The sequence below is a fragment of the Hibiscus syriacus genome, unplaced genomic scaffold (assembly GCF_006381635.1).
Source record: "Hibiscus syriacus cultivar Baekdansim isolate YM2019G1 unplaced genomic scaffold, ASM638163v2 tig00117048_pilon, whole genome shotgun sequence".
Taxonomy (NCBI): Eukaryota; Viridiplantae; Streptophyta; class Magnoliopsida; order Malvales; family Malvaceae; genus Hibiscus; species Hibiscus syriacus.
This window is the reverse complement of record NW_024063538.1, coordinates 11,408,272-11,420,200: the sequence shown is the minus strand read 5'-3', so window position 1 is coordinate 11,420,200 and position 11,929 is coordinate 11,408,272. Positions and strand designations below refer to the sequence as shown.

The 11,929-nt window shown below is 34.3% G+C and overlaps 1 protein-coding gene across 1 annotated transcript; it reads right to left on the bottom strand.

Annotated features, from left to right (window-relative positions):
* Positions 1-5,228: 5,228 nt before the first annotated feature.
* LOC120197550 lies at positions 5,229-5,885 on the bottom strand. Its single transcript, XM_039199046.1, has 2 exons — positions 5,820-5,885; positions 5,229-5,591 (listed from the first exon to the last, which is right to left on the bottom strand). The coding sequence occupies exons 1-2, from the start codon at positions 5,868-5,870 to the stop codon at positions 5,337-5,339; spliced, it is 306 nt and encodes a 101-aa protein (XP_039054977.1). The 5' UTR covers positions 5,871-5,885; the 3' UTR covers positions 5,229-5,336.
* Positions 5,886-11,929: the final 6,044 nt, after the last annotated feature.

The window sequence follows — 11,929 nt, the reverse complement described above, 5'->3', positions numbered from 1 at the left end:
TCTCTATCTTCTCGATTTTTCTAACACTTTTGAGCTAGAATGTGATGCTTCAGGTATAGGCATAGGTACAGTACTCATGCAGGAAAAAACCTATCGCTTACTTTAGCGAGAAATTAAAAGTTGCACAACTAAATTACTCCATCTAAGACAAAGAACTACTAGAACTCATCCGTGCACTCGAAGTGTGGCACACTATCTTCTTCCTAAAGAGTTAGTCATGCATACGAACCATGAATCATTAAAGTGGTTAACCGATCAAGGTAACATAAGAAAACGACATGCTCGATGGGTTTAATTTATTGAATTTCCCCTTATGTAATCAAGTATAAACAAGGGAAAGATAACATTGTAGCTAATGCATTGCCCTGAAGGTACACACTCATTACATAAATGCATGCAACTATTCTAGGTTTCGAGCACATTGAAGAACTTATTATGACCTATATTTTTCTGAGATTTACAACCATTGTTCAAAAGGTTCTTTTAACAAGTTTTATCTTGTAGATGAATTTCTTTTTTGAATGAACATATTGTGCATATCATAAGGCTCACTATGAGAATTTCTAGTCCATGAATCACATTCAAGAGGACTGATGGGACACTTCAGTGTAAACATGACAATTGACATGGTCATGGAACACTTCTTTTGGACGCACATAACGAAAATCATGGAAAAGCTATGTGCTTCATGCATCACATGCAAACAAGCCAAATCCAATATAAACCCTAACCGTTTGTAAACTACTCTACCAATTTATTCCTCACCTTGGATTTATTTATCTATGGATTTATTATGAGCTTCCCTCAAACCAAGAAAGGGTGAAATATTATCTTTGTGGTTGTAGACAGGCTCTTAAGGATGGCACACTTCATCCCATGCCATAAAATAGTGGATGCAACACACATTGGTGATATATTCTTCTGAGAGATAATGAGACTTCATGGCATTTCTCGCACTATTGTGTTTGATCGAGACACAAAGTTCATAAGCCACTTTTGGAAGGTATTATGGGGTAAGATAGGAATAAAAATTCTATACTCAACTACTTTTCACCCTAAAATAGATGGACAAAACAATGTAATAAACTAGATTCTAAGTTCTTTACTTAGAATAGTGGTAGGTGAAAAAATTGAAAAATAACCAAAAAACGATGAATCTTTGCGAACTAGCTCTGTTGGTGTACTTTGACGGGTGATGCTTGAAGAATAAGTCAAATTAATTTGATTATTCCTAAGAATAATCAAAAATATAATAACAATTGATATAGAAGTGGTAGTGGATGATTGTAAGTTACTCTTATTGAGATATCAAACCTACAAAGCTCTAGATTCGATCAAAGAAGGAAGAATAAGTCAAATTATTTGATTATTCCTAAGAATAATCAAAAATATATACAATTGATATAGAAGTGGTAGTGGATGATTGTAAGTTACTCTTATTGAGATATCAAACCTACAAAGCTCTAGATTCGATCAAAGAAGATAAAGATTAAATTGATATGGGCAGCAGCAAAGGATATTGGTATTTAAATTAGGGATATTGGAAATTGAGACTAGGAAACAAGGATTAAGACAATAAAAACTAGGATAATAAAGAGTTAGATAAAATAAAGACAAGATTAAACAATGGTAATGAAAGAGCAAAAGAACAAAACATGTAATGGAAAAATTAAACTTAACCAATAGACGTAGGTGGCTGAATGATTGATTATTCTTATATTTTGATGAATGGATGCTCATTAGAAATATATATATAATTAAAGATCGTAACGGTGAAGATAGAATTGAGATCATATGGTCGAATTAGTAGGAAAATTAAACTAAAATTTTACCCACGATAGATTTGATGTTAACAAAAACCCTAGAATGGGTATGATGGTGGCGTGAAGGTGGTGAAGAAAGAAATAATATGATGATAGAAGATGATAATGAAGGATAAGTGTCCTATCAAACCCTCCTATACGCAATGAAAAGATAAACTCGATAATATGAAAAGGCAAATCAGAGTGTGAAGATATCTCTCTCAAGAACTCAAAAGAACTAAAAAAAGCTTCGAAGGTACAAGGCAATCCTCTTTAGCAAAAATGATCTATTTTGTATTGAATAAAAGAAGAAAATTTGATGATTATAATGGTAGGAGGAGCCTATTTTATATAGGGTTTGAGGAGTCCTCATTATAACATGAATGAAACATAAAATAATCATAAAAACTATCCTAAATCTTTGTGTAACACACATCTCTCATATACCTTTCCGTACACGAGATACGGATGTCACATCACTTTTAAAATATTTTTTTCATTTGAAAACCCGTAAATATTTGTTTCAATTTCTAAACAACCTCAAAGTATGATATTCATAGAAGCAAAATATTAAAACTATCAATTTAAATACATTACAACATATTCAATTTAGCTCCATTACATGCCAACTAAGTTTTCAAAAGGAATAAGATTGTTCTAACGTTACTGACGGTTCAACCTTAATTGATGTGGTGATCCACAACATTTTCTTGGGTCTTGCAGTTGGACCCAGAAGTAATTTGGGTTGTTGTGATCCAAGTTGATGTGGGAGGAAGGATGAGTCTGATTCCATCCCTAAACTCTTCAAGCTACATGTGGCTGTGTTGGACTTTATTAACGAAGGATTTGACTACATTCTAGAGCTTATCTTTGAGTAGCTTGGTCCGTCCTCTTGTGATTGGGCCTAGTGGCAAGGTAAGCCCATCCTTTGGGCGTATGGTGCATGTATCACCTAGTAACATGGCGGGACGTTATTGGATGGATTTTACCAGCATATAGAGTGTGCAATACTTTTATTTGATAGGAAGCCGTGAAAAGATCATTAAATTAATTAATTTCTTCAATCCTGTCAAAAAGAAGTTGGAAACTTTCATGGACAAGAAATGATACATGCACTAGAGTCTATAATGATGACAACTCATTCTTCTTTCAACTTTTGTTTCTACTCGAACCTATTAGAATAACAAAGTCTCGAAGATTCAAAGCATATCTAATCGGTAATTATAATGTGAGTGAATTCTTAAAAGGCTCTAATGTTTATGATATGGTATTTGTTTGATGTCCCGAGTCATATACATAGTTCCCAGTCGTGATTCTAGTAAGAAACCCGATAGTGATAGCTTGAACTATAAAATGGCATAGATATAAGCATAAAAAGTAAATGATAATAAATAATAATTGAAATAATGGGATGAAAAGATTGAGTAAGTTGTTTGAGGGCGATGGAAGAGTGATGGTTGTTGTGGTTTAATTATAATGAAAGTAGATGGTGAAGTATGAATGACGTTGTTGTGGCAAGTGGTGTTGTCGTGGCAAATGTTTTAAGGATAAAACGGATTGTGTACTTTTTTTATTAGGCATTATTCTTCCATTTTATGAATTTTGCATCTTTCATTTGTTTTTGCAGGTTCCCAAGGTGAAATTGTGCTCATGGCAAAGAATATAATATAGATGACCCCTTCAGTTAGAACATGTAAGTATTGTTTTCTCTTGTTTCTTTCCGGATACGACTTGATTAATTTGTATGGCTATTAAACCGAGTATATGAATATATATTACTTCATATTGTTTAGAATATTTACAAGATTTATTTTTAATATAATTATAACACATGAAAAAAATCAAATATTGTCAACATTTGTAACGTGAATTTCGTTTGACCTAGTTCAAAAACATCTCAGTATGATGAAGAACTAAATTAGAAGGAAAAATAGGAATTTGTAGTGGATGCAAAAGCCTATGAGGCAGTGTTCATGTATAATTATGATTCTAGAACTTGATATACCTTTGTAAAATCCTCTTGTAATTTCTTTTTAAAAGTCTTCTCCTTTGCATGTAAGTTTTATTTTAATTTCTTTTACGTAAATCATAAGAGTTAATGACAATGAAAATAGGGAAACATTTTTTCTAATGAAAGAAGTTAAAATATTAATCACGAAAAATGTTAAGAAAATACATAAAATGATAGAACTACTAGTTTTATGCTGGTGAATCTCACCTTTAATACATGAGTCAAAAACGAAACATTTAAATTGGACAGTTTTGTTTTTGAACATGGGAAACATTCATTCCATTAGAGAAAAAGGTGGGGTATAAAGTCACACAGCAAATTGTTTGCCCGAATGAAACCCAGAAGTACACAAGGCAAAAGTAAAAACCCAGAAGAAATCAAGAACCAAGACATAGAAAACAAGCAAAGAAACAAAGTAACCATAAACGGAAAGATACAAGCACAGCAAGCTGCCTACACCGGATCCATCAAGACGATAGTTGTAATCGACGAACAATGAATGTGAGCATCTAAGGTATCAAACTCAGAAAGTGGGCATCTACCATCAAATCATAGTCTCTTCACCGGTGCATTTATTCAAATTGGATGTCATAGTTGCCTTGATGAACCATCTAAGTCCAGGGAACAGGACCATGAATCAAAGAAGACTCAAGGGAGTTCTCCCCCCCAGAAGGAAGAGAAGAGAGAGCTGACCTCACTAAACAAAGATTAAGGAAAACAGCAGTGATTGTCGTTGACCTGCCACATAGTAAGAGAGGCTGCTTATTTTGTCGGAGAAGAGAGAACACGGTTAAATGATGGGCTGGAAAAAAAGGTGCTGCAGAGAACTGGGAAAAAACTGGCAAAGGGCAACTTTAGCCGCAAGAGGCTCACTCGTAGACAATGGCTTTGGCTCCTGGACAATGCTTGGTGAAGCTTTCTGCACAACCTTCAACATTAGCGAAGAATTAAATCTTGATCGATCATGTCCTGCATTTCTAGATTCCATTAATATGTATGCAATGCATGTATGTATGTATCATAATGATATAGTAGCACTGAGGCCACTTGATTGTGGATCTAGGAAGGAAGCAAATAACATTCCCAGTAGGTAAACGGTCACATAACTAATGAAATGAGTACAGTAAACAATTTACAATGCCATATAATTTCATATCTCAAAGAAGCAACCAGAAGGACAGTATATCTTGACAGGAAAGCAACACCCCAAAACAGGGAGTTAAAAACTGTTCGTAATAAAACAATCATACCATACAACACTTTTAAAACTTTCCAAAGCCAACAACTTCAAAATCGAAGCACTCAAATTATAACTTCAAAAGATTGTCATCGTCAGTGGGTCAGAAACTTAAGCTTTGGGTGTGCACTGCATCCGGTTCCAAATCGACAGGTCCATGTTGCAAATCCCTTGAAAACTTGACCTCTCCAATACTCTGTTGGAAAATGTATTAGTACATCAACCAGTTCACGGTTTACGACAATTTGTATAGTTGAGCATTTAATAATGAATTCTCTCATCACTTTCAAGTGCAGGCCCTCAATTCCCTTGAGGGCTGCTTCATAGTTCTTGACATGAGAGGTATTTCTAGCAGACATTGTCTGCTTAGGGTAAACAGGTTCAACAGGACTTCTCTGCCGACTTGAACATTTTTGCAATGCTCCAGGGCTAGCAAGGTTGCGTGAGAACATTGTGGGTTGACCTCACTACCAGCAAAAGCATCACGACTGCAAGAAACAGCAACTTGCGTCGAAGAAGATCCACCCGACTGCCCCACAAACTTGGTCCAAGTAAAATCCGAGTTAGTTGGTACTTCAGAATAAAAATATAAATTGGTAATAGGCTACTTCATCGGATCAGTTTCTACCAAATATACATTGCTAATAGAATTATATAGTATCTGAAGCATATCCATCTTTCCGTTTGAGGCTCGCTAATATTCATCAAACAGTGATATATATGCTCACAATCATAAAATAAAAGATTGCCAGACTCTTTTAGTGCTTACAGGATCATTTGCAAATGTACTCTTCTGTTTTGCATAATTTTCAGAGTTCATCAAGGGTCCTGATATTCTCCGTTTTGGATGACACAGCAGATGCTCGCAAGTCCTCCCCAGCTACATGCAAGAGATGTAAATGGCATAATTCCAATAGAAACTAGATTTTTAAACAGATGAGAGATTCCATTTTTTTCTTAAATATCAAAGAGAACTTTGAAAAAACAGAGAAGGTATAGCATTCTATGCAATGCAAACTTTGCATGCGCAAGTAAACACACTCGAATAACAAAAATTTAAAACATAGATAGTAAAGATTAGAGCTATTTATGAAAATTTTCAATCATATGAAAGGAGCACCAATTACCTTCGAGTCTGTCAACATTGGCAATAGCATGGGGCATGGGAGAAGTTGTTCCAGTACCAAGGCCCTAACAAAGACAAGCATTACAAAGATGAATTCCACAAGGATTACTTGTCATAACCATTTTTGAAAACAATTATATTTAAAAAACAATTATGAGTTTATTTGAAAAATTGAGATTTTGAATCGGAGTGACCATCGACCTTTAGGTTATGTAGGTCGAATGCCTAAAAACACATTTTAAAACAAATTTTAAAAAAAATCATTTTAAAGACATAAATCGGTCTATGTTACCAAAGATTTATTCTTAAAGGTTCGTGAATCGATTATGCGTGGGGAAAGATAAGCACCCAAACAGCGCCAGAAATTGGTACTTAGTCGCTTATATATTGGCGTAAATGGTGGAAATTATAAATTCGAATATAAAAATTAAATTACGATACATTTATTGAGTATTGATTAATTTTATTCTGAATCAGTTATTAAAGAAAATTATTTGACTTGACAAGAAATATCAAGATTTGCAATCCTCCATCGGGAAAGCTATCTCACTTATTTCTTATATGTAAAAGAATATTTCATCTTTGAATTATTTAAAATATTAAAATAAATCAAATTTTACATAAATAATTTATAATTCACTTTTTTGAAGACATACATCGTTAATACTAAAATTAAATAAAACATAATAAAAATTAAAAATAAAGTATTATAAAAATAAAATAAAATAAAATTATTACTATCATTTTAATAAATACATAAAAAAGGCTCGCATTTTCCAAGTTCGTACTTCATTTGAATGTCGTATTGGATTATACTATTTCGATCAAGCAGTGCTTTCCATGCCCATTCTACAAATAAGTGTTCTTGAAAATATTCGAGTAAAAGGAGTTTGATGAAAACTAAATACGAATTGAAATATATATATATATAAAGAACAAAATATCCGTCATAAATAGAGCTAACGGCATTTATTTAATATAAAACATATACAACCATAATATACTAGTAATGCTACTCACATGTAAAAATATGTATACATATATACATAAAGGACTAGAATAAAAAACAAGGAAATATTACGGATCATATTACAAACAACAGAAAATAGGCCTATTTGGTGATTCAAATGTTCAAAATGGTATTAACAAAGACTTGAAGGACCAAACCACAATACCAAAAAACAAGAGCCACAATCGAACATATTAAACAATAAAGATACTGGAAACAAAAATAAGCCATAAATAATATTAAGGACTAAAATAAACTAAATCAAATACATGGAAGGGTAAATAACAATTCTACCTAAAGGCATTCATACAAAACAGTGACCAAAACAAAATATTTGTAAACCTTAGAGTCATATTCAAATTAGAGTCAGATTAAAATTAGAGCAAACATGATACAATCTATAAACTGGTGACTTAAATGTGAACATCGAAAGCTTAAAATTCAAAACAAAATAACACAACATTTCATTCAATGATCAAAAGGCCAGGGTACAAAGTCAGAAGGACTAAAACCTATATTATCCCAAGAGCGAAAATACAACCCTACCCCCTTTCGAAACTATGTCGTTTCACATATGGTATATATGATTAAAATCGAACCCAAGCAGGCCATTCCCCTCTCATTTGCCTCATTTCTGTTTTTATCCCAATGGAGAGAGAGAAAATGCTCTCAACTCTCCTCTACTCCTCTCTTCATTTCGCCGTCGTGCGGAAAGATCTGAAGGCCACGGCCAGCGTACGTTGGCAGTGATAACTTGGGAAACCGAACAAAAAAAAACCTTTTTGCTATCTTCCCTCTTTCTCCTCTAAAACCCAACTCTTCGAACACCCAAAACCCAAAAATCAACCCCCGTTCAAAACCCTAAAAATCTAAGAAAAACAAAAAGCTTTACCTTCGGTGGTGAGTTTCTTAGTTCCGGTGAGGCTACCGACGGTCGAATCTCCCTAAAAGGCATGTTTTTTTCTCTCTAGTTCAAAAGTTTTTTTCTTTTCTCATTTCACTTTTTTCTGGTTTTGTTCGAATCCCTCTTCTCTTTTTTTTTTGTTTTTCGAAGCCTCATCTTCTCTTTTTGGTTTCTCTTTTTATCTTGCATGTGACGGTTGATGATGACTTTGTTGTTACCGAGAAGATAGGGTATAAGTGCCCTATTTTGGCTCGTGACAGGGCCTCGATTTTCTCAGAATTTTTTGTACAAATATGTTTTTATATTTATTTTTCTCCACTAACTGTTTTTCTTTCCCTTGATTGATTTGTGATATCTGGCTGAAATAACAGTGATGTCAGAGGCTCAGATGATGGTGACGGCTGGAGCTGGGCATAGCTTGCGTTGAGCGGTGGTAGATGATATATTAGGGTAAACCCTAATCTAGGATTAATCTGGATCGTTGGATGGGTCCAGATCCTATGGTTGTAGATTAAAAGCACTTATGGGGTTACAAAACCCTAGTTAAGGATGCATGCAGGCTGTTGATCTCCATCCTAATCTGACGGCTGAGATTACGCAACGTCTGGAGAAGGGATAAGAAACCCTAACCGAGTTTCAGGTTAGGCTTATTTCCTGGGCTTAGGGCTTTGTAATTTAGGCTCCACTAGGCCTACAAAATGTAAATTAGAATAAAATAATAATAAGAAATATTAATAATAAGAAATATTAATTAATAATAATTAATATGCAAAATTAATTTTGGACAAAATTAGGTGTTTACAGCTACCCCTCTTTGTCCATTGTCGTATGACGAGAATGGGACAAAGAACAAAGACACTAATTTTTTCCTGCCATGAAATTCAGTTCGCATTTGGAAATTGAATTTGTCTGAGGATGACAATGTTCCTTCGCGTTGAGGTTGTCTTAGTCATATTTTTACAGATCGATTTGACCTGATTTCTTCGTGATGAGGATGTTTAGTCGCGTTCGAGTGATGTCACATCTGAGGCAATATTGTTCATTCGCGATGAGGAAATCTAACTGCCTCGAAGTATTTTGTCATTGACACCGGCATTGCTCCTTCGTGTTGAGGAGAACTAATCATTCCTCGGTGTCGAATTTGATGATGACATTGCTCCTTCTTGTTGAGGATATCTAGTCATATTTTGAAAGTTTGATTTGACATAGTTCCTTCTTGCTGAGGACGATTAATCATTCTTAAAAATGAGAATTTGAAGACAATGTTGTTGCTTTTTCCTAAGGAAATCTAATTGTCCGAAGATATTTTGATTTTGAAAAAGACATTGCTTATTCATGGAGAGCTTATCGTTGCCAGGGGTCGAATTTAATGATGACATTACTTATTCTCGTTGAGGAGGTCTAGTCATAATTACCACTGATTGATCCGAGATTAATCTTGAAAACCTATTCAAAAGGGTTATTTGCTATGATTTCATGTTTGCAATATGTCCTAAAGATGATCTAAATGCAAGTTAACATGACATTTCGAATGATTATGCACATCTTGATCCTGGCATTTAGGACCTCATATGTTCTTTGATCGCGACAAGCGAGATTTTGTCTTTTCCATTGTCTGGGGTTATTTTCTTAACCTCTTGTTAAATTTTGCTAGATTAGGTTTCTTTGATCTACCTCTTGAGAAAGCTTATCTTATATGGTTGGCTCTTTGGCCACTGATTGGCTTTCTTTTTGAGAAAATTTTATTTGAATGGCATATCATTTTGTGATATTTCAATTGGGACTTCTTTGGTCTTTTTGCTATGGAAAGGTAGAGTTAGGCTAAAACCAAATTCTTTGATTTAGACGCTCTCCTTTTTTCAATGATCTACTTAATGATTTAGGGAAGTGTATCTTTGCATGTGCTTCCTGGTAAATACATGTTTTGAAACTCCCATACTCTAACACTTTTCGGTGTAAGGCGTAATAATTGATACTATTATTGATCAGTATTTTGATGCTTATATAAAGGAATAATGAGGAAAATTTTAAACAATTTCATTAAAAAGAGGTAAGAGAAAGTACAATATTTCAGGACAAGAAATAAACAAACGTTACAGAAAGAATAGAGGTTGAATACAGTCAATAACAACTGTTGAGTCCTTCTATTTCCTCGCCCCAACTCTTTCTTGAAAGTTAACATGTGTCTAGAAGATTTAGATCATACTAAGGATGGCTAAGTATGAGAGCCTCTCCCTTAATTGTTAGCCTTCCGAGTGAATATGCCATTTTAATCTTGAACATTCGAGTCGTCCACTGTGGATTTTCAACTCGAATCCTCATTTGGTTTCAATACGCCCATTTTGGGTTTTCGTCTTGAACCTTTCTTTATTTTATTAATATTCATTTTTTCTTCTTTTTCTTTTTCTTTTTTCTTTTTCTTTTTTATTTTCTTTTTTCTTTTTTTTTTCTAGGTGTAATATCACTTAACTGAATCAGAATTCATAGGGTTAAGCAATTCTTCTCCTTCCATTTCAGTCAAAACCAAAGCTCCTCCTGAGAAAGCCTTTTTCACAACATAAGGGCCTTCCCAATTTGGCATCCACTTCCCTCGAAAGTATTTTTACATAGGGAGGATTTTTTTTCAACACTAAATCTCCTTTGTGAAATTCTCGAGGTTTGACATTCTTATCATAAGCTCGTACCATCTTTTTTTGATACATCTGGACATGGCAGATAGCCCTTAGTCTTTTCTTTTCAATCAAATTCAACTGATCAAACCTATTCTGAATCCAATCAGCCTCGTTTAGTTTCAACTCCATCAATACTCTCAGAGAAGGGATTTCTACCTCAACAAGCAAAACTGCTTCCATCCCATATACCAGATAGAATGGTGTTGCCCCAGTTGATGTGCGAAAAAAAAGCAGTGCAAAAGGTAATTTCTCGTGTCAGTCTCTATACGTTTCATTTGTTTTCGTGATGATATTCTTGATATTTTTATTTGTTTATTCCACTGTCCTGTTCATTTTCATGCGATAAGGAGCCGATTTGTGATGCAAACTTCCTTTATTAAATCATTGTTCAAATTCAACGTATTATTTGTAATAATCCTTTCTGGTGTTCCATATCTACAAATGATTTCTCTTTTTAGGAATTTGCAAACTGCTCCTTTTATGACATTAGTGTACGAGGCAGCTTTGACCCATTTGGTAAAGTAATCTATCACCACTAAGATGAAACGATCTCCATTTGAAGCCTTTGGTGAAATTGCCGTAATGAAATCGATGCCCCACGTTAAAAATGGCCATGGTGTGGTCATTACATTGAGTGGTGAGGAAGGAACATGCATATGATTACCATGAATCTGACATTTGTAACATTTTTGAGCAAAGTTGATGCAATCTCCTTCCATGGTTGACTACTAGTATCCAAACCTCATGATTTGTTTAGCCATTGTGAAGCCATTAGCATGTGTTCCGCAAATCCCTTCTTGGACTTCTTCAAGTATTTTCTTGGCCTCAATCTTATCCAAACATCTTAAAAGCACCTGATCTTTTCCCTTTTTATAAAAGATATCCCCGTCAAGGACATACCCTATAGCCAGTCTTCTTAACGTTCTTTTGTCATTTTCAGTTGCTTTGGCAGGGTAAGCTTGATATTTGATATACTGTAAAATATCATAATACCATGGGAGATCATCATCTTCTTCTTCTTCAATATTGCAATAATGAACTGACATTTTTCTTATACTCATTCAAATAGGCATCATTCGAGCCTGATCATTAGCCTTGAACATGGAAGACAACGTAGCCAAGGCATCCACCATTTGATTTTGTTCTCGGGGAAGATAAGAAAGAATAA